The sequence below is a fragment of the Bubalus kerabau genome, chromosome 7 (genome assembly GCF_029407905.1).
Source record: "Bubalus kerabau isolate K-KA32 ecotype Philippines breed swamp buffalo chromosome 7, PCC_UOA_SB_1v2, whole genome shotgun sequence".
NCBI classification, from domain to species: Eukaryota; Metazoa; Chordata; class Mammalia; order Artiodactyla; family Bovidae; genus Bubalus; species Bubalus kerabau.
Genome location: NC_073630.1, coordinates 73,295,287 through 73,319,182, shown reverse-complemented (window position 1 = coordinate 73,319,182; position 23,896 = coordinate 73,295,287). Strand labels below are relative to the sequence as shown.

Genomic DNA, 23,896 nt, shown 5'->3' with positions numbered 1-23,896 from the left:
AGCAGCCAGGGACAGCTTGGGAGAGGACCCAGCTCTATTGCAAGAGAAATATGCAGAGCCTGCCCTGCGGGGCCCGTGACTAGAATTTTTCCTCCTTCCCTCCCTGGTTGTTTTACAAGGTATCGGATGACTGGCGGCACCCAGTCAATGTGGAGAACTAGAGACTGGAGTCAACACCTTCCTCCCTTCCCCCTCCGATTTATTCTTCTTCCTCTACCCCTCCCCCTCAGTCAAAACACCAACCCACCCACCCAATCCAAAAACTTCTGAAGACGTACAGTGTTAGAATGTGTGAAATCAAAGGATTAGCAGTATCAAGAGAAGAGGGAGTACAGTAGAAATGAACACAGCATTGTAGAGCAACGATACTCCAGTAAAAGTTAACTTAAAACAGAGAGAGAGGGAAGAGGGAGACAGAATAAGAGGAAAAATCAGAATTTCAACATTTTTTTCTCCTTCCAGGGAAAAAATAGAGTATATCTCTCTGGGCAAGTAGGCCATCCACGCGGGAGGGAGAACCCGTGTTTTCCCCAGGTAGTACATTCCAGAGAGTGAATAAACTGTCAAGAGATGCTGGACTGGGGCCATAGAAATACATGACGTTAAAATGCAATGATAGAAGCTGTTGACAATCCTTCGAAAGATGCCAGAGGGTTTAAGAGGCAGACGCAATACCTCACAGGTGCTGCTGCCGCACCGGCTGAGTTGTAGAGTTCCTGTCTTTTGCTGCTGGAAAAACTGAGGCAACACAATGACTTGCCCAGGGTCACACACCACGCTTGGGACAGAAATAACCCTGACTGCCCCTTCCTGGCTCTAATCAGCTGACAATGCCACTTTATTACTGTACTATCATTCCAATCTGAATCATGTAAATTGCTCCTAATTGCAGGTCTGTGGTGAACTGTAACCTCCGTGTGACTTCTAGCTGCCAGACCAGCGAGCTAGGAAGTAACTGAAGTTTCACAAACTCCTGAACATGGGATGAACTGCTGGGGCAGGGAGTGGGGGAGTGTTTGAAAACTTGACTCTGAAAGTTCTGAGAAGCATCATATTTGGATTTTTTTTTAATGAATTTGAAATGTCACCTCTCATTTATTAAATTTGAACAAAGAAGCACTTGGGATCCAAATGGATGACATTCAGAAAAGCATTCAGGAATAAATCTGATATTTTCCAAGCATTCAACCTTCACACAGTTCCTTTTTATGCTCATTAAGTGACTGTTTTTGTATTCAAACATCCTAGGTTATCACATGTGAAATCTAAAAGATAAATGAACAGACTAGTGATGACCAGTGGGAGAGGGAAAAGGGGAGGGGTAAGACGGGGTAGGGGAAAAGTGAAAGTCACTCAGTCGTGTCCAACCAGTCATGTCCGACTCTTTGCAACCCCATGGACTGTAGTCTGCCAGGCTCCTCTGTCCATGGAATTCTCCAGGCCAGAATACTGAAGTGGGTAGCCATTCCCTTCTCCAGGGGATCTTCCCAACCTAGGGATGGAACCCAGGTCTCCTGCATTGCAAGTGGATTCTTTACCATCTGAGCCACCAAGGAAGCCCTAAGTGTAGGAGACTAAGAGGTAAAAACCAGTATATATAAAATAAATAAGAAAAAAAGATATATTGTACAGCACAGGGAAATATGGCTGTGATTTTGTAAGAACTTTAAATGGAATAAAATATAGAGACTAAAATAACATTGCAAATCAACTATACTTCAATTTTTTGAAAGCTGTCAAAATGATAAAAGTAAATAAACTTTCTTTTTAACTCTTTTATAGTCTACTATTGGAAGGGGGTGGGAGGAGGGGCCCAGGAAGCAACCAGGCATAGAAATTCAGATCTGTCCTTGGGGCTGGACACGTGCCATGCAGGAAAGAAAGTAAATTCCAGTTGGCAAATTGCTCTAACTGATTCATTTGTCCACCCAGAGACGCCACCTACCTGCTCGCAGGTATTCAGGTGAATGACAGGTGGGCGGGACCTATTGACTGTTTGAATAACTAAGGTCCCAGCAATGTTTTATCTGTCGAGGCTCCTGTGATGTCACACATTTCCTGGTCTCCACCAACCAATGCCCTCCTCCTTCCTCTAGGCACCTGTAGGACGGAGGTGGAGGCCGGTTACTGCCGGGGCAGCCCAAGGAGTTGCTGGACTCAGCCACAGGCGTGAGAACAGCCGGGGTGCTGCTGCTTTGAGAGCCCCAGGCAGCACTTGGAAAGGTGAGCTGAAACCCTGCTTGTTCCTCTCTGGACGTTTAGACCGTGGACCCCTGACGGATCTGAAGGAAGAATGTGAGTGAAAAATAGAAGCTGAATGGTTTAGCCCTGGGTGTTTGTCCCAGAGGGAGAAGTTCTTTTTGAAAGGAAAGAGATGCCTTTGACATTTTGGATGCAGAGGAAAATTCTCCCAGGTCAGATATTTAATCCTTTCGGTTTCTCTTAATCATTAATCCAGCCTCTGCTTGTCTGGGAAGTTGAACTGATTATTATTATTTTTAAACTCTGAGGTGGAGTGGATTCTTTTTTTTGAAACGTCAAGATGCAGACCTGTGTTAGGAGGGGGCTGAAATCAGAGTTGACTTATTTTCCCTTACTTTCTGCGTTCACCAGAGGCAATTTCCATCTAGACCTATGAGATGACCTTAATTATGACCCCCCACCCCCACACCCTCTGAAAATCTATTCCTCCGGCAGGTAAATTCTATTGCCCTTACTCAGAAGCCTGCACCCCAGGCTTCTTCCCTCTTTCTTCTCTAGAGAAGTCTCCTATTTTCTTTGTCCTTTATTCTTTTTAAAACTACTTCACAGACTTGGATTAGAATTGTTTACATTCAGACCCTGAGTTGGCTGCCTGCTGACCTTTGGCTAAAGTAAAGATCATTTCCTCAGTGTTTACAAGAATATAGATTCAGGTCTGATATGTAATTTTTTGGAACTCTTCCATTTTTTTTTTCCTCTCTTTTCTTTGCAAATATACCAAGGAGACTGTTCTGCCAGGCCCTTTCTTTCTTGAGTAATTTTACCTCTAGGATCCATTTTGTTTTCTTAATCCTGACCACACAGACTGTTACCACTTCTGTTCTGGATGGCCCAGTAGCCACACACACGCTCCACCCAATACTGTTGTTAGAGGAAAAGAAACCATATCCAAACCTGGCTCCCTATTGGGATGAGCTGGAAACCTAGGGGAGAAAAGTCAACCTGTGAGAGAGGCATTTCATCCTGAATTCCTTCATGGGCTATTTTTCTGAGATTTCAGTTAGCAAGGGAATAATCTGTTAGGACTATTCCTGTTCCTATAAATATTCATATTCATCCACCCAGAAATTCAAAGTTCATATCAGTTCTCCTAAAGTATAAACTGACACAAATTGAGAACACTTTAATCTCAGATGTTTGCTTCTCCCCCGAGACTCTGCCTCACACTTGTTGCCAGTTTCTCTTACTCCTCAGAGGCTTGTATTGCTCTTCAGGTGACCTTTGTCTGTCCTTTTCCCCTGAGCCTTGTGTTTGGATGGTGGTGGCTGCTTGTCCTTCACCAATAGCCTCACTTGATTCAGAGTTTTGTCAGCACAAGAGAGAAAAAGATCTCTTAGATCCTAAATCTTCTGGATAGAACTGTGTCCTTAAAGTCACAAACCTCTCCACGATATTTCCTTCCCCCTGTGGGCCGTGGTTCGTTAGGTCTCTGAATAGTAGGTAATGTCTGATTAAACCAATCATTTTATCACTATATGTCAGGGCTCCTGACTATTAAAGGAACAAAGCTATGGATACTATGCCCCCAGATATAAGAAAGAAAAAAAAAATTACAGAGACTGGAATTCAGAGTCAGGTGATTTAGAATGCAACTGGTATCTTGGATAATGTGTACAAGAGTTTTGTTCACAGGGATGAAAAGACCCCCAGTGGTTCCCTTCCTGTAGCAACTCCATCCCTTGGTTAAGTGCAAAATGGCTTGATTGAAAACTGTACAGTCTCTTCCATTTACATCTTCCTTACATTACTTCTCTGAGTCTCTGTTTCTTCATCAGTAAAACAAGAACTAATAATCCCAACAATATAAAATGGTTCTGAGAAGTACATGGGGTAACATATATAGAGCATCTAGTGGCCAGTGCCTGGTGTTAAGTGGGTACCCAGCGAAGGCTAGATCCACCCTCCTTGAGGGTGTTTATCTGGATTGCTGGAGGAAATAGTCTGACCTTTCTGAGATAAAAGGTCTAATGTGGTTGCACTTGTTAGGAACCCTGATAGTTCTTGTTATGGTTATTAGTTGTAAGTAATTAACACCGATGTTCACAGTGCAGAGAAAGGAAACAGGCAGGAGGGAGGAAAATGCTTAAACTGTGTCATTAAACAGGCCAGGCAGATTGGTTCCTGCCGTTCTCTCAGGCCAGCTTTAGGAGCTGCTAGCCACGCTGTTACTCCTGCCTTTTCCCTCCTCAAGACTCTCATCCCACAACAGCCCCACAAAATTTGGTCCTCTGCAGGCTTTCGGGGGAAACGTTCTGTTGGCATTTGTGCAATCTGACTTGGCAGACAGCCCTCTCTGCTTTCAATTGTGTTATCTCCAGGGCAGACTGCTACTTGGTCTTCTCCAGTCTTGCAGGTAAACACCCTTGGCTGCAGCCTGGTGAACTGCAGGGCTAAGTCCCTGGGAGGAGGAGCCTGCCCTCGACTGAGGAAGGGGAACTGGGAGGTCTTGCAGACATGATCATCTCCTTAATGGACTGTCGTGTGCCCTCTGATGACCTTGAGCGATTGCATGAGAGCAGGCATGTTCCTAGTGCCCTGGGAACTTCTCCAGGTCTCACCTTATCCTGACAAGATAAGGTCATCATCTAAAAGATAATTTTCATCATCAAGAGCAAGGTAACAGCCTAGTGGATTGAGATCAGGGGTTCATAACCTTGAACTGATTACTAGCTTGCTCAGTGGAACCTGGAGATGCATCTCAACCTCCCCATCCATCAGTTTCCATATTTACCTTTTCCCCCAAAAGGGATGTCAACGTGTTGTGGTTCACATCCCCAGGCCCCATAACAGAAGCTGGGTGGGCTGTGCACCTATGTGAGTAGGTCAGGTTGACTGCAGGGGAGTTGCCATATGCCTCATTAGGAAATATTAGTCTTATTTATTGAATTCTAGGTGGAATGGTACTACTGCATTAGAACAGTGGCCTGTTCTTTGTCATCAGTCTCCCTGAGTTAAAAAACCCAGCTCCACCTCCTACTAGCCTTGTAACCTGGGATGGGTTATTTAATCTCACTTTACCTCAGCTATAAGAAAATTGTGAAGCTGAAATGCACTGAAATGTTTAAAGTGCTTAGAATAGTCTTTGGCACAATGTCAACTATTATTTTCTTGAAAGGAAGGCATAGTGGCTAGAATCAATTAGATCTGGGCCAGTTCCATCAGGTAATTATTAAACTAAATAAGTAATTGAATATCTCTTTGTCTCAGTTTCATCATCTGGAAAACAGAATACTTACCAAACCCAGTGCTATTGTGAGGAATAACTGAAATGGTTTCATATAAAGTGCCTGGTATATAGAAAGCACTCAATAAGTGTTAAATTGTGTAGTATTAAAGGAAACAATTGTTATATTGGATACAGCTAGACTTCCTAGGTCATGCTACAGTTTGGCTATAATAATGATGGAAATAGTAGTAACTTGAGAACCAAAGACTCTCTGAGCAAAACAGGTTTCCCAAAAGGCCCCCAAAGGCTTAGAGGGAGAACCTGGTAACAAAGATTATTAATATCTTGTTTATCTTGGAGTTCCAGGCCAGGGGTGCTGTCAGTTGAAATGCCTGGTCCTTTGCAGAACCATGGGTAGTAGGATTCTATGATGTAAATAAACAGTGGGGTATCCTGGAGTGGTGATTCCTGGCTTCCAGGGTCTCCTTAAAGTGGAGAAGATAAGGTCTGCTAGGATTCTAACTACTTAAAAGGCCATTCTGTATGATGCTGCCAAGAGGGGACATATGAGAGATACTCTAAAATGTGTCCTCCCCCTTGCCTCAGCATTTGTGGACTCTCTGATGTACGTAACTCGTCCTGATATTTGTGTGCTGGCACCGCATAGACTCACTTTTATGTGGGTGGCAAATTTATTGTTCTCTGACAGGGCCTCTAAATAACATGGGCTTTTCAAAACCATTTGGAAGGAAGACTACATTAGTCTTTCTGGGCTAATAGGATTTAACCATCTATTATCTCCAAAGAATAAAGGTTTACATGAAAGCCATACAAATTGCAAAGCACAAAAACTTCACTGACCTGAAATAAGAAACAGAAATGTTGATTCTCCTCTATAAACTTCTTCCATTCACCTTTTCCTCTTCTTTGGTTCTAAGATGAGGACAACACAGTGACCTGTTGCTTACCCACAGATGTATTTCAGATCAACATGAGGCAGAACTTTCTAAGAATTAGAGTTGTCTAAAAATCCCGTAGACCGCCTTGTAGTGCACTGAGTTCCCCATCTGAAGGTGGTTGTTTTTTGCTATATTTAGTCCCTAGTACAATGGCATCCCACTCCAGTAGTCTTGCCTGTAAAATCCCATAGATGGAGGAACCTGGTAGACTACAGTCCATGGAGTCCGAAAGAGTCTGACACGACTGAGCGACTTCACGTGTTTACTGAATGAACGAATGGCAAAGAAGACTTGCATCTCTTTAGCAGCACATACCACTCATCTGTACAATAAAGATTAGATCATGGATCTCATAGGGTCATTCTAAAGATTAACTGAGAAAATACATGAAAAGTATCCAACATAGTATCTTGCACTTAGTGAACTGCTCATTAACTAGTAATAATTATGTTTTATTTTACATTATAAAATATAATCTAAAAAGGAGGGGAGAGAAGGGATTCCTGGGATTCAGGTAGAGGAGAGACAAGATGACCCCCAAATTTGAGGTTTGTGGTTTTCTATTCCTGTTCTCTTCACCCTGCCCTTCTGTGTCTGCCTTTCCAGAAGAATACCTCATCCCCTCCCCCTCCCTCCGGTTTAGGGAGCTACACTCTTTGACATGGTGGATTGACAATACACTTCTGTCAGTGGCTAAGTTCTGCCCCAATTAACCAGAGATCTTTTATATATATATATATATATATATATATATATATATATATATAATTAATATGTGACTTAGAATGTGTGGACTGCAGTTCCACCATTATTTCCCAGTGACTCTTGGTCACTTCTTGTGTTTGAAGCATTTGTCACAGGGACGGAAAAGACTTCACCAGTAGCAAAGAGTGGAAACTCTACAAGAATTTTCTTTAATAGCCTCTTGGCATGGAGCATGGCAATAACACACATATGATGGTGAGGTCTAAATATGTCATTGCTATCTGTTGAGATGATTTACATAACTTGCTGATGACTGCTCTCACAGTCACGTGGCCATTTTTGACTAGTACGCTACATGTTTAGGCTCCAGCCTACTCACGTTAACACATGAGTCATCTGGTGTTTTCAGATTCCTCATTAACTATTATCATTATGCTTGTCTTATGCCTTCCACAACAGACGCACACACTCAGCTATTCTACCTGTAGTTCTTTTTTCTCCCTTGGGGCCCTAGAAATTTGGTTTAACAGTCATCTCTGGAGACATCTGTGTTCTCGCTTGGGTATGGATTAAAAGTAAATTAGGTTTTTATACTAGGGCAGAACTGCTATCCAGAAGTATGTATTAATAGATGTCTAAATGGCTGCCACTCACCATATTGTCCCTAAATCCTGTAGAGAAGCATTGGAAAAGATCATGGGGAATGTGTACTCCCTTCTGGGTATACAGAGCCCTGTATTCATTTCCTATTGCTGCTGTAATGAATTACCACACACTTGGCATCTCAAAACAACATGAATTTATTTCTTCACAATTCTGGAAGCTAGAACTGTGAAATCAAGGCATTGGCAGAGCCCTGCTTCCACTGGAAGCTCCAGAAAAGGATCCTTCTTTGCCTCTTTCAGCTTCTGTGCCTCCTGGTGTCCCAGGCTTGTGGCTGCTTCATTCCAGTCTCTGTCACCACATCACCATCTCCTCTGTGTCTTCTCTTCCTCTGTCTCTTAAAAAGACACTTGTTATTGTATTTGGGGTAAATCAGATAATCCCGGATGATCTCATTTCAAGATCTTTAACTTTATCAAGATCTTTAATTTTATCATCAAAGACAAGACCGTTTTTCTAATAAGTTCACACTCTCAGATACTGGGAGTTAGGATGTGGGCATATCTTTGGGAGGGACAATCCTACACGTAGGCCCCTCCTACTTCTTATGATGAAATTCCTTATCTACTTGGAGATTGAAATATTGGGCAAAGTACAGGCAGGGAGAAACAGAATTGGCAACCTTCACCACTACTGTTATTTATTCCTATGTTCAAAGTTCAAAATACCATTGTTAAGTGTTTTATATGCTAAAGACCTGCCGAATCTTTTCAGTTACTAGTATGATGAATCTACAAAAATAAATCAGTGAAGGTCATCTTCGTTTGCTTTAACAGATAGGTGGTATTCTGGCTAAGGAAGTGATTCCTCCGCTCAACCTGAGCCCATCACAGGAGTTGTTTCAAACAGAAGCCAGTAGGTCATCCCCCAGCATGTCATAAAGAGGATTCTTGCTCTTGGTGAGAATCTAAGATCATCACCCAACTCAAATCCCTGTGACTTCTTAATAATTTTAAGATCTCAGACATGTGGGAACACCAGACACCAGTGGGTGGATTCCTTTTCCTTGAAGAATTTGCTCCGTTTCTTCCTTCTACCTGGATTTCTTCCAACTTTCCCAAATTTCGTTTATCTTCCGTGACCCTCCCTGAGGACAATCTGCTCCAAGAACTTTCCTTGACTGTTCTGAGCCATGCCATACTGCTTTCTCACTCCTTTTCCTCCACACTTGTCCCTGGCTCCTATTTTGGAGGACCATACTTATTGTGTGTTTTCTTACACTGTTTTAAGTTTGTTTGTTTTTTTCTATATGAAAGCTCCATTTTCCTAATTAGAAAAACTCATTGAGGATGAAATTGAATTGCCTATGGGAACTCCCACAGAAATGCAGACAAGAGAAGGCAATGGTACCCCATTCCAGTACTCTTGCCTGGAAAATCCCATGGACGGAGGAGCCTGGTAGGCTGCAGGCCATGGGGTCGCTAAGAGTCAGACATGACTGAGCGACTTTACTTTCACTTTTCACTTCCATGCATTGGAGAAGGAAATGGCAACCCACTCCAGTATTCTTGCCTGGAGAATCCCAGGGACGGGGGAGCCTCGGGGGCTGCCGTCTATGGGGTCGCACAGAGTCAGACACGACTGAAGCGACTTAGCAGCAGCAGCAGCAGTCAGGCACATAAGAGGTAAATACCTATAGAATTGAAACAGTAGAGATATGCCGAGCACTTAAATATCTTCCTCCACTTAGTCTTTTCTTCCTTAAACCTTGGTTATAGGTTAAAAAAAAAAAAAGCATTTCCTAAGTATGTTTAGGCTACCCACTCCAGTATTGTTGGGCTTCCATGGTGGCTCAGATGGTTAAGAATCCACCTGCGATGCAGGAGACCTGGGTTCAATCCCTAGGTTGGGAAAATCCCCTGGAGGACGGCATGGCAACCCACTCCAGTGTTCTTGCCTTGAGAATCCCCAGGGACAGAGGAGCCTGGTGGGCTGTGGTCCATGGGGTCACAAAGGGTCAGACATGACTGAGCGACTAAGCACGGCACAGCACAAGTGTGTTTTTCAGCCTTGCGTGTAAGGCCAGTCTGCTTCTTTACCATACTTCTCATCTGACATCAGCCCTGCCCAGGACCCTGTGGCAACTGACTGTAAGGGCCATGAGCCATTGGTCAATGCAGAATATTCTGCTTTCATTTTGTTGTTGGCAGGGGGTCAATTCCATCTCAATATGTTGGTAGAGCAGGAAGCGGAAGGACATCTTTTATGGGCCAGAGTTCTTACAAACAAACCCAAGTTTGAAAGGTGTGCCCTGACACCCCAGGGGAAAGGCAGTCAAGTCTTCTGACAAGAGAGACAAAGCTCCTCTCCAAGAGGAGCTTGTGAAAGTCCATCACTGACTTCTAAAACTTGAATTTTTTCTCATTTAACACACCCTGTTGTTTTTCCCACTTTCTGAACATCTATCTTCTCAGTTATTGACTCCAGATATATCACATGTTCTCCTTTTAGTTCAATTTTCCTTTAATTTCCTGACTATATTTCAACCTCTTTAAAGATCATTTGTATTTTTTTTTTCTGTCTTTTATAGTGTTGGCAACACTATAAAGACAGGTGTCATTCACAGACTGCATTAATGAATTACTCTCTCTTAGAGACTGATGATTTAGATATTAAGTAGGAGCAGAGCTAACCCTGACCTTTGTAGCCCATACACACCTGCCCTCCCTCTGTCCTCTCTTTCCCCTGCAATGCATATGGCACCCTTGTCTCCCCACCTCCACTTCCAACCCAGGCTCTTAGTTTGAAGATAGTTTTTATCCTGTGCATGACTATTTTTATTCAGATCACTTAAGTACCTGGAAATGGAAGTGTGAGTCACTTAGTCGTGTCCAGCTCTTTGCAATCCCATGTACTGTAGCCTGCCAGTCTTCTCTGTACATGGAATTATCCAAGCAAGAATACTGGGGTGGGTTGCCATGCCCTTCTCCATGGCATCTTTCTGACTCAGGGATTGAACCCAGGTCTCCTGCTTTACAGGCAGATTTTTTACCATCTGGGTCACTAGTGTGCTAAGTTGCTTCAGTCATGTTTCTGAGTCAACAGGGAAGCCCATTAAAGCCCCTAATTTCACCCCACTACAAATGTAAGTTAAGGTATAGCCCCCAGAGCATTTGTCTAGCCTCTTATATATCTTAATTCAAAGTTGGTATTTATAAAAAAAAATGATGTGACTTTGATACCTGCAAGTCTCATACAACTTATCCATAATTTAACATGTAACTGTAAATTTACACTGTTTAATAGAGAAAGAATGAAGCAGGGCAAAGGCTAATAGAGTTTTGCCAAGAGAATGCACTGGTCATACCAAACACCCTCTTGCAACAACACAAGAGAAGACTCTACACATGGACATCACCAGATGGTCAATACTGAAATCAGATTGATTATATTCTTTGCAGCCAAAGATGGAGAAGCTCTATATAGTCAGCAAAAACAAGACCGGGAGCTGACTGTGGCCCAGATCATGAACTCCTTATTGCCAAATACAGACTTAAATTGAAGAACGTAGGGAAAACCACTAGACCATTCAGGTATGACCTAAATCAAATCCCTTATGATTATACAGTGGAAGTGACAAACAGATTCAAAGGATTAGATCTGATAGACAGAGCACCTGAAGAACTATGGACGGAAGTTTGTGACATTGTACAGGAGGCAGGTGTCAAGACCATCTGTAAGAAAAAGAAATGCAAAAAGGCAAAATGGTTGTCTTAGGAAGCCTTACAAAATAGCTGTGAAAAGAAGAGACACGAAAGGCAAAGGAGGAAAGGAAAGATATACCCATTTGAATGCAGAGTTCCAAAGAACAGCAAGGAGAGATAAGAAAGCCTTCCTCAGTGATCAATGCAAAGAAATAGAGGAAAACAATAGAATGGGAAAGACTAGAGATCTCTTCAAGAAAATTAGAGATACCAAGGGAATATTTCATGCAAAGATGGGCTTGATAAAGGACAGAAATGGTATGGACCTAACCTAACCCTCTTATTACCTAGAAGATATCAAGAAGAGGCGGCAAGAATACACAGAAGAACTAGCCAAAAAAGATCTTCATGACCCAGATAATCAAGATGGTATAATCACTCACCTAGAGCCAGACATCCTGGAATGCAAAGTCAAGTGGGCCTTAGAAAGCATCACTACAGGCAAGAGTGCTGGAGTGGATTGCCATTTCCTTCTCCAGGGGATCTTCCTGACCCAGGAATCGAACCCAGGTCCCCCACGTGGCAGGCAGATGCTTTACCATCTGAGCCACCAGGGAAGCCCAATAGAATTCCAGTTGAGCTATTTCAAATCCTAAAAGATGATGCTGTGAAAGGGCTACACTCAATATGCTGGCAAATTTGGAAAACTCAGCAGTGGCCACAGGACTGGAGAAGGTCAGTTTTCATTCCAATCCCGAAGAAAGGCAATGCCAAAGACTGCTCAAACTACTGCATAATTGCACTCATCTCACAGGCTAGTAAAGTAATGCTCAAAATTCTCCAAGCCAGGCTTCAATAGTACATTAACTGTGAACTTCCATATGTTCATGCTGGATTTAGAAAAGGAAGAGGAACCAGAGATCAAATTGCCAACATCTATTGCATCATCAAAAAAGCAAGAGTGTTCCAGAAAAATCGTCTACTTCTTCTTGACTGACTATGCCAAAGTCTTTAACTGTGTGGATCACAGCAAACGGTGGAAAATTTTGAAAGAGATGGGAATACCAGACCACCTGACCTGCCTCTTGAGAAATCTGTATGGAGGTCAGGAAGCAATAGTTAGAACTGGACATGGAACAACAGACTGGTTCCAAATAGGGAAAGGAGAACATCAAGGCTCTATATTGTCACCCTGCTTATTTCATTTATATGCAGAGTACATCATGAGAAACGCTGGGCTGGATGAAACACAAGCTGGAATCAAGATTGCCAGTAGAAATATCAATAACCTCAGATATGCAGATGACACCGCCCTATGGCAGAAAGTGAAGAACTAAAGACCCTCTTGATGAAAGCGAAAGAGAAGAGTGAAAAAGCTGGCTTAAAACTCAACATTCAGAAAACTAAGATCATAGCATCTGGTCCCATCACTTCATGGCAAATAGATGGGGAAACAATGGAAACAGTGACAGACTTTATTTTGGGGGGCTCCCAAGAATCACTGCAGATGGTGACTGCAGCCATGAAATTAAAAGACACTTGCTACTTGGAGGAAAAGCTATGACCAACCTAGACAGCATATTAAAAAGCAGAGACATTACTTTGCCAACAAAGGTCCATCTAGCCAAAGCTATGGTTTTTCCAGTAGTCATGTATGGATGTTAGAGTTGGACTATAAAGCAAGCTGATCACTGAAGAACTGATGCTTTTGAACTGTGGTGTTGGAGAAGACTCTTGAGAGTCCCTTGGACTGCAAAGAGATCCAACCAGTCTATCCTAAAGGAAATCAGTTCTGAATATTCATTGGAAGGACTGATGCTGAAGCTGAAACTCCAATACTTTGGCCACCTGATGGGAAGAACTGACTCATTTGAAAAGACCCTGATGCTGGGAAAGATTGAAGGCAGGAGGAGAAGCGGACAACAGAAGATGAGATGGTTGGATGGCAAAATTGACTCAATAAACATGAGTTTGAGTAAACTCCGGGAGTTGGTGATGGACAGGGAGGTCTGGCATGCTGCAGTCCACATGGTTGCAAAGAGTCGGACACGACTGAGCAACTGAACTGAACTGAATAGAGAAAGATAGAGTTTGCCCTGACTTTGGCAATTCCTTTCCCCCAGTAATCTAATTTAGGTGTTGAAGCCAGAGCCAGGGCAGTGGTTGGACTGATAATCATTATAGAAAGGGAGACAAGGCCATTGGTGTTACAAGAATTTATTGGCATTGTTCCACCCACCCTTTTCCTCAGTGGCTGTATATCTAGTCTTCACAGTTTCAGTGTTCCTGACTATGAGTGTGATCTGTACTGTCTCTGTACTGAGACATGGCCTCAGTGACCAGTTCCAAACCAGCCCTGCAGCCATTCTGCCCTGTGGAGCTTCATCCAAATTTTAAAACATTATCAACAACAGGAAAACCTTAAGCTCAGTTTCGTTTTTTGTTTTTTTTTAAAGACTAATTCTTTTTAAAAAAATTTTTTTTAAAGTTGAAGTGTAGTTGATTCACAATATCATGTTAGTTTCAGGTATATAACACAGTGATTCAGTTTTATATATATATATGTATATTCTTCCTCAGGTTCTTTAACCTTATAGGTTATTAAAAATATTCAATTTAGTTCCTTGTGCTATACAGTAGGTCCTTGTTGGTTATCTATTTTATATATAGTGGGGCATAGTGTTAATCCCAACCTCCTAATTTATCTCTCCCCCAAGTAGGGCCAAGTCTCACATTGTTTGTATAGCAACAGTTCATACAGTGTCCTTCCCTGAGAGAACTATTTCTATTACTTGAATGGGCTCTCTCATACACTCACAAAACAAAGCTCTTTCAGGATTCAGTTGTCTTGTGATTGTTTTGGGGACCTGGCCTTAGGTTACATTCTCTTCCTCTCATTTGAAGAAAGTTCTTCCTCCTGCCTCATGAACCCGTCAGCAGTTTGCTCACCTGGTGCCTCTATCAAGCATGTATCAGTACAATGATCAGTCAGATCAGTTTAGACCTTGGTTAAATTTAGTGGTGCACCTGTGACAAGGTTGTAATTCTTTGCTTTTGCCTTTGCACCTGACTGGGAATCAGGGCAGGTGCAAGGAAAATACTGAGACCCACAGAGGTAGTTGGAAGCAGAGCTGAGTCCTAACCATGGCCTCAACACACAGCTCTACTTGAGTCTCTGAAATAACAACAGTGACAGACCCATGAGTCGGTGAGGCAAATGCAGCACTTACTTTGGGTGTAAATTTTAGGGGGGCCCCCAAAACCCTGGTAATCATGATAAGTACCGTTTTAATGCATTATTTTAAAAAAGCAAAACTAATGCAAAAATCCATGATGAACAAATGATTAACATTTAAATAAATACAAGGATCAGTAGCTCAAATTATCTAAAGATTATTTAAGGTTATCACTTAGTCAAAAAAGATTGTCAAACAGCAGTTTCCTCAGCTGAAAATCAGACAAAAGAATAGGTAGATTTTTGAAAATAGTATTGCTGGGCTTGCTTCCTTTAAAGCCAGGAAAGTGAAACTATGGGGGAAAATTGTTTGTTTTTATTATAAATAAAATATTTAAACTTCAAATAATGTTGTACATTTAATATATGTTTTTCATGTTTCCCATGTTTTTTCAATTATTTTAATGATCTAGGGGAAATTAACCATTAAAAAATACACATGTATATCAGGACTCTTATCTCCTTTGGCCTTAGGCTGCAACATAGGGACTTCCTCGATGGCTCAGTGATACAGAATTCACTTGCAATGCAGGAGACACAAGAAACATGGGTTTGATCTCTGGGTGGGGAAGATCCCTTGGAGGAGGAAACAGCAATCCACTCCAGTATTCTTGCCTGGAAAAATACCCCATGGGTAAAGGAGCCTGGCGGGCTACAGACCATGGGGTTGCAAGAGACGAATGTGACCGAGTGACTAAGCACACACTACATAATACAACGTGGAGCACGCAGCACTGGTGGGATAAGTGTATCTGTTATTTAGGAATGTCTTCAGTGGATTTTTTCCTGTGTTTGTCATAGGCTAAGTAGGAATTTTCTATAAGCAATGCTTTCTGGCAGATAAATGGAGAAGCCTAATGTTCCAAGGTGACTGGCTAGTAAGCCTTCTTAGGTACACTTTCCTTCTCAAGCACTTGTGCATCTTCTTCTTTTTTAAGGCAGCTGGACAGGAAGAGGTAGAGAGCATTTGGAGTTGCAGAATTTCTAGTTTATTCCATCACCTGCCCCTTCATCAGCTGCCCTTGGCCCTATTTTCATTTTTTCATTAATAGTGAATTTCAGTGAAAGCTCATCAATGTTTATCCTCTAGATGGGAAAAATTATCCTCAGATTTACCATTTTTTTTAAGTGGTTTCCATTTCTCTTGTGTTATGTATGTCAGGATATTGTAAAATACCAAGAGTTGTCAAAATAAAGGAATGCTTACAAACAAATGGGAGAGCCCCAAATTCCCCAAATACCATTCATTCTTCAGATCAGATTATATGCTGAGAATTCCAATACTGGAACTGTTTGGCCATTAAGGACTTTATTTTGTTTATAGAAATCTAGCTAATGCCAGTAAGTATCATTGCATTTTCTAAACTGCTCCAAGCCCTTGCTTTTGCCTTTTAAAGCATCTGCTTCTCTACTTCATTATCCTTATTTTTTTTTTCACTTCTGTGGCCAAGAATTACTAATAGCTTCCTTCGGGGCTCAGTGTAATGTCCCCTGCTCAGCCCTGGCAGGACTGCAGTAACAGCCAAGGTGAGTATTGCCACCAAGAAAGCAGATGCAGTCTTTGGATATGGGAGCAGTTGGTTACTCTCATTTCACTCTGTCTTGGAGGCTGTCCATATATTGCAGGAAGTACACTGATAAGTTTAGAGCTTGCAGAAGAGTGTGGTCAGGCTCTTCGAGTCTGGAAACCTGAAGGAATATCAGACACACCTAAGGCTGCTGAACCTATGGGAAAATTTGGGGGCTGTCTTCAAATAATTGAAATGGATTTAAGGAATTAGACATGTTCTAAATGGCACCCATGAAGGGGTTAGGTGAGTTCCAGAGAGAAAAAATTTTGGTCAATATGTAAACTTTCCCTCCTTAGTAGGTTGTTATTATTTAGTCGCTCGGTTGTGTCTGACTCTTTTGTGATCCCATGGACTGTAGCTCACCAGGCTCCTCTGTCCTCAGGATTTCCCAGGCAAGAATACTGGAACAAGTTGCCTTTTCCTTTTCCAGGGGATCTTCCTGATCTAGGGATTGAACCTGTGTCTCCTGCATTGGCAGGCGGATTCTGTACCACTGAGCCACCAGGGACGCCCACATCCCTGCTGCTGCTGCTGCTAAGTTGCTTCAGTCATGTCCGACTCTGTGCGACCCCATGGACGGCAGCCCACCAGGCTCCCCTGTCCCTGGGATTCTCCAGGCAAGAACACTGGAGTGGGTTGCCATTTCCTTCTCCAATGCATGAAAATGAAAAGTGAAAGTGAAGTCACTCAGTCATGTCCGACTCCCAGCGACCCCATGGACTGCAGTCCACCAGGCTCCTCCATCCATGGGATTTTCCAGGCAAGAGTACTGGAGTGGGGTGCCATTGTCTTCTCCGATCTATCCTTTAACTGGAATTTTTAATCTTTTGACTACATTTACCCACTTTAACTCTCCCCCTACTCTGGTAACTACAAATATGATCTCTTTTTTTCCAAGTTTGTTTGTTGAAGTATAACACCATGCTAGTTCCTGGTACACGTAGTGACGCAATATTTCTATGCATTACAAAATGATCACCACAATAATCTGGTTACAATATGTTACCACATGAAGATAGTATATCATTACTGAGTATATTATTTCATAAACTATGAAGCTCCTTCATTTTGCAGCTGGAAGTCTGTACCTCTTAATCGCCCTCCTGAAGGCTGCTCTTAAGGCTACTAAGTTTCCAGGCTATTGAATTTTCCAGGGCAGGTGACAGTGTGCATACGACCTCTGATGAGCCTCTTGGTTGCAGATGGTGCTGACTCACATTTGCTCTGAAACGTATCTTTGTTGTCCACCACAGATGTTTAGAATTTCAAAGTTAGGTAGAAGAACTTCTGGACAGATTGCAGGCACGATGAAGTAGTGGGAAAGGAAGCAGGGATTAAGGACAAACAGAGATGGACATTGTTATTTTTCCTGGCACTTCCTGGCATGACATTGGTGGACTGCACATCTCTGTAAACGTCCCCTCAGGCTTCTGTTCTACCCTAAATCAGAGAAAAGGAGGAAGGATGGTTCCTAAATCACAATAGTGTTGTATCAAGGCAGAGTAAGATATCCACCCCACCCCCATACACATACTCAAGGAAGGAATCTACTTCCTGCTTTTTCTCACTCCAAACTGCAAAAAAGCCATCTTGCATATCCCTTTCTCCTTACCCCAGCTAGGACCAGATTGCTGACAGCTGACATACAGACTAACGTGTATGGACAGACCCTCTTGCTCCCTCTTAGGGGACAAAAGAGTTTACCTTTTAAGCCTCAATAAGTTTCTATAATTTCTTCTCAGTTCATCAGCAAGGCACATATATGTCCAAAAACATGACACATCATACGTATTTATAAGATGTAAACTGGAAATAAGAAACATCAAGTAAATTATATTAATCATACTTTTTAAAGTCTACCTAGTTCTTTTTTTGGAACCCAAACTGCTTTTTTAGCCAATTCTCTCATAATCTGTGTCTATTCATATAGGCTTTATTTAGTCTAAAGCAAAGTTGAAAAATATATACAGCAGTGTTTACATTAATATTATATGAAGAATCTGGTTTACTCACAAGAGTAAGTGCCAGGGAATTCAAATTGCTCTCAGATAAAAAAAGAATGAAAAGAAAAACAAATTGGTGTTGGAGCTAAATCTGCCATTTTTGCTTACTCCAATCCACTTATCCTGTCTTAGGCATTTTAGCACTCAGTAAAGTGGAAGAATCTTTTTATTCAGAGATCTTGGAAAACTCCATCTGCAATGGGGCCTACAGGAATTTTTAACCTTATAATTTCCTGGGGCTCTTATATTTGGTTCAATTCCTGGGTCTGGAAGATCCGCTGGAGAAGGGATAGGCTACCAGTATTCTTGGGCTTCCCTTATGGCTCAGATGGTAAAGAATCTGCCTACAGTGAGGGAGACCGCGGTTCAGTCCCTGCGTTGGGAAGATCCCCTGGAGAAGGGAAAGGCTACACACTCCAGTACTCCAGCCTAGAGAATTCCATGGACTAAGGGATCTCAAAGAGTCGGACATGACTGAGTGACTTTCACTTTCCTTTTTACTTTTTTTGGATTCTGACTGGTTATAGTCAAGATAGATGCTGGGATAAAAGTAGCAATGTTGTAAAGAGCAGTAAGGAGTTATGAGCCCCAACTCCAGTACTCTTGCTTGGAAAATCCCATGGATGGAGGAGCCTGTTAGGCTGCAATCCATGGAGTCGCTAAGAGTCGGACACGACTGAGCGACTTCACTTTCACTTTTCACTTTCATGCATTGGAGAAGGAAATGGCAACCCACTCCAGTGTTCTTGCCTGGAGAATCCCAGGGACGGGGGAGCCTTGTGGGCTGCCGTCTATGGGGTTGCACAGAGTCGGACACGACTGAAGTGATTTAGCATAGCATAGCTGATTTGTTCTTTTTTGGTGTAACTGGCAAGTTACTTACCTACTACACCCAGTTTCCTCATCTGTTAAATTAAAAACAAAATCCCTGGGGATTTGTAAGGATTAAATAACATATATATATATAGGCCCCCCCAAAAAAAAAATTCCCCAAAGCCAACCACTCTAAAATACCCCAAGAAAACACCTCTATTATATTAGCATGGAACTATAGGACTCTGTTTCTGAAAGGGATTTCATAGTATCTAGTCTGGAGGATTTTTTTTGGTTTTTGTTTTCCTTAAGCCATGGTCCTTTGAACAGAATCTTATGAGGAACCTCATGTGTGAGATGAAAGTGGAGCTGGGTCTGGGTGGAGTGGAAACTTCGACACAGCCTACCCTCCCTCTTCCCTTCCCTGGAAGAGCCTGAGGCATCTGACACACCTTCCAGAGCACAGTGAGAAAACCAAGCATCTGGTCCAATTCCACCTCTTCACCAACGAGGAAACGGCCCAGAAATGGGACATTGTTGTTGCAGTGGTCGGAGCAGAGCATTCCTATCACCCTTCCGTTCAGCACAATGAAAAAGAATATGTGGGAGGATTTGACCCAACTCTAAGTGCTAAAGACATAGGGTTTTAGTTCAAAATATGTGAACTTTTTTTCCTGTAGCAGATGATAATCTTTTGGGTGGCCCATTTCCATTTTCATGTTTATTTTTGAACTGTTTTTCATGCTACTGAAAGCATTTCCTGTGTGGGTCCAATATCTTCTCTGAGCCTTGAGGACAAATAGCAGCTGTGTAGGTTTCTATGAAATTTGACTATAAACAGCTTCACCCCCTCCTGTATCCTCTACTTTTGCCTCCTGTAATCTCTTCTGATGCTAAATAAAAGTCTGTGATTTCTACATGCTTTCACATTTGGGGCACTTTACTTCTACCTCTTGATCAGAGTATTCTTCAAGGCTGATTAACACAGTGCAGAAATGTAAGCTGACTCAGTACAAGTTTGAAGTTAATGTATTTTCTTTTTGAGATAAGGCTATGTTTGTACAAACAACCTCAAACTTTACTTGAAAAGAAAAAAACTGTAAGGCAGTTTATGACTGCTGTGCTGTTTCAAAACATGGCCAGTTTCCTGTTCGGTGATTCATCTGTCTTTATGTTTCTGTGCAAAACTTAAAGTCATTTAAGTTACTTTTGGAAAAGAAGAAAGTTGAGTTGAGGGCTGGGATACTACAGGATTCTTCGTTGTCATGACTGTTGACCCTGAGTCCCCTAATGCTGACCTCTGTCTGCACTGCTTACCTAGGTTTCTCATTGCTTGGTCACGTCCACATCCCCTGGGCAGGTCTGGGGACTCCAAGAGGGTAGGCATGTCCTTTAAAGCTCTCTTGAAGGTCTCCCGCACAGCCAATTTGCTACCTTGCTCAAGATTGGTGCTTACAAAATGCTTACTGAAATCAGATGTTTATGATTATCATTGTCACTAATCTCACACGACTGCAGCTCATTAATAAAAAATATTGAAGGCAAAGAAAAAAATGTTTATTGACTGATCAAGAGACTTTCCTAGATGTTGATCAGGCATGTTGAAATCTCTACTTTAAACTCCTATACCAAAGGAAAATTAGCTTCCCTGGTGGCTCAGATGGTATAGAATCTGCTTGCAATGTGGGTGACCCAGGTTCACAATCCCTGGGTTGGAAAGATCCCCTGGAGAAGGAAATGGCAACCCATTCCAATATTCTTGCCTGAAGAATTCCATGGACAGAGGAACCTACCACGCTACAGTCCATAAGGTTGCGAAGAGTCAGACACAATTGAGCGACTCTCTCACTTTTCACCAAAGGAAAATACATAGTGTGATAATATTCTACTAGTTTGAAAATATATATATAATTGAATGAAAGTGAACTATGAGAACAAAGCAAAAAGTCCCCTGAGAGGAACTATAGCTTTCAGTTTCCAGGCGAAATGAGCTCAGCTGGAGACAGAATGACTTTAGTAACAAATATATGTAAGAATAGTTAATACTTACTGGGCACTTACTGTATTTCAGGCATAATTCTAAAGTGTTTTATGCCTCATATGTCATTTACTCCTCACAACAACCCTCTGAGATAGGCCATTACAGTACTATCTCCACTTTACAGACATGCAAGTGAAAGTGAAAGTGAAGTCGCTCAGTCATGTCCGACCCCATGGACTGTAGCCCACCAGGCTCCTCCCTCCATGGGATTCTCCAGGCAAGAGCACTGGAGTGGGTTGCCATTTCCTTCTCCAGGGGCTCTTCCCGACCCAGGGATCGAACCCCGGCTCTCCTGCAATCCAGGCAGATGCTTTAACCTCTGAGCCACTACAGACATGGAAACAGAGACTTAAATCATTGGTGCACAGTGATGGCAAGATTGGCACAGGCAGCGTGGCTCCAGAAACACCTTTACCACGAAATGACTGAATAAATGAAATGCACGCAGAAGAAAACAGTGCTTTCATCATCATCATGCTTATTTCTTCTCAGATGATTTAGTTGAAGACTATGAGGTGTCCTTTATTTTCTGGGTTTTAGAGAAAGGTGAAGAAGGCAATGGCACCCCACTCCAGTACTCTTGCCTGGAAAACCCCATGGACGGAGGAGCCTGGTAGGCTGCAGTCCATGGGGTCGCTGAGGGTCGGACATGACTGAGTGACTTCACTTTCACTTTTCACTTTCATGCATTGGAGAAGGAAATGGCAACCCACTCCAGTGTTCTTGCCTGGAGAATCCCAGGGACAGGGGAGCCTGGTGGGCTGCCGTCCATGGGGTCGCACAGAGTTGGACACGACTGAAGCGACTTAGCAGCAGCAGCAGTGAAGAGAGATAAGAGAAAGCCATCAGAGCATTAACTTTTTCTTCTTGTCATGATCTGACACAGAATTTTATAAATCACTGATCTGTTTTGTTAGGGCCTATTTCTGGGCATTCTCAGATTTCACTCAAATAATTTTCACTGCACTAATATGAGGAAATTAGAGGTAAGTATTATTCCTGCTAAGATAGGTAGTTAAACTGAGGCATAAGGAAGCCAGGCTTCAGGTCTCATTAGTCAGTCACCAAGTGGTCACTCGGCCCAGGCCTTCCGAGTCACAGCTCAGTTCTGTCCACTGGCAGCACTGCCTAATGTCCATAACCAAGATAGATGAGCAGTCTTGTTCTCTTTCAGGTTTGTGGATGGCTCCTAGAAGATCTTGATTTACTCCGGAGGAAATACTGTTTTCCGGGGTTGGTTTCCTGTCATCCTGCTCCACCCACTCCCAGTTGACCATGAACCAGCCAGACCCTGCTGAGGACCCGGATCCCAGCCCTGAACCCCTGTGTGTGGTGTGTGGCCAAGCCCACTCCCCCGAGGAAAACCACTTCTACACCTACACGGAAGATGTGGACGATGACCTCATTTGCCACATCTGCCTGCAAGCTCTTCTGGACCCTCTGGACACTCCATGTGGCCACACCTACTGTACAGTCTGCCTCACCAACTTCCTGGTGGAGAAGGACTTCTGCCCCGTGGATCGAAAGCCTCTGGTTCTGCAGCACTGCAAGAAATCCAACATCCTGGTCAACAAGCTCCTCAACAAGCTGCTGGTGACCTGCCCGTTCACGGAGCACTGCACCGAAGTGCTGCAGCGCTGCGACCTTGAGCATCACTTTCAAACGAGGTAGGGAGGGGCTTCCCTTGTGGCTCAGCTGGTCAAGAATCCTCCTGCAGTGCCGGAGACCTGGGTTCGATCCCTGGTTTGGGAAGATCCCCTGAAGAAGGGAAAGGCTACCCACTCTAGTATTCTGGCCTGGAGAATTCCATGGACTGTATGTCCATGGGGTCGCGGAAGCGGCTTCACTTTCACTTTCTAGGGAGGGGCTGCCCCTCGGCCAATCCTGAGAAGCCCCACCCTCACGGCCGCTGCTGCAAGGGCGGGGTTTTCCAGGGTCCCCGTGCTGCTGGAAATGCCTGTTTCTTTACCTTGGGCTTTGCAGCCAGTGAAAGGATTCATTCAAAATAAGAAACGGTTGAGATATTCTGGCTGTGGTTCAGTGTGAGGAAACAGCACGTGGTAGAGTTGTGGGGTGTGAGTGTGTGTATGTGTGGGTGTGTGTTTATACGGTTGGAAGGTTTTCTGGTAAAATATAAATAATATAAAATTTGCCATTTAAGCATTTTTAAGTGTGCAGCTCAGTGACATTAAGTTTACACTGATGTAGCAATCATCACCAATAACCATTTCCAGGATTTTTTTTCATCTTCCAGAACTAAAACTTCACATCCCTTTAAAAAATTAAAATAAACCCCCCTCATTGCTTCCTCTCCAGCCTCTGGCACCCACCATTCTGCTTTCTGTCTCCATGAATTTGACTGCTCTAGAAACCTCATATAAGAAGCACCGTTCAGTATTTGTTCTTTTGTGACTGGTTTATTTCCTTTGGGTGCATCTGAAATGTGAAAGATACTGGAGAATCTAATGAGCAGCTTTCTCATCTCATTTTGTGAGGCCTCGGGTTCCCAAAAAGATATCCTGGAGGACATTGCTTGCCTTTTTATGTAAGAAAAAAAAAAATCTCTCCCAATTTGGCCCATGATTTGCTCTGTACAGGAAATACCAAAGCCCAGCTATCCTTTGAGAAGACACGAGGTATTTTCAACTAGGTTTCTAAGAGGAGAGATTCACAAAACTTTTGTCCTTCTAGTGATTTGTTCTGCAAGGTTTTCAGCACAGGTGTGCACACTGGGGTGTGACTGCTCCTGCTGGTGGTCAACACCATCCGCTCCACCATCTACCTCTTACTTCATCCACTCACATTGTGTGTTCCTGAGCGTACTTCTTGTGGAC

At 42.9% G+C, this 23,896-nt stretch overlaps 1 protein-coding gene across 8 annotated transcripts in view; it reads left to right on the top strand.

Moving 5' to 3' along the window:
• The window catches only part of LNX1 (ligand of numb-protein X 1), a 188,131-nt gene that overhangs the window by 57,299 nt on the left and 106,936 nt on the right, over positions 1-23,896 (top strand). For 4 of the 8 annotated variants that reach the window (XM_055588564.1, XM_055588567.1, XM_055588566.1 and 1 more), the window contains 2 exons: positions 2,097-2,223; positions 22,237-22,729. In XM_055588564.1, the coding sequence (XP_055444539.1) occupies positions 22,338-22,729 (392 nt within the window). In that variant the 5' untranslated portion in view covers positions 2,097-2,223; positions 22,237-22,337. The other 4 variants (XM_055588565.1, XM_055588568.1, XM_055588571.1 and 1 more) reach the window with 3 other exon arrangements.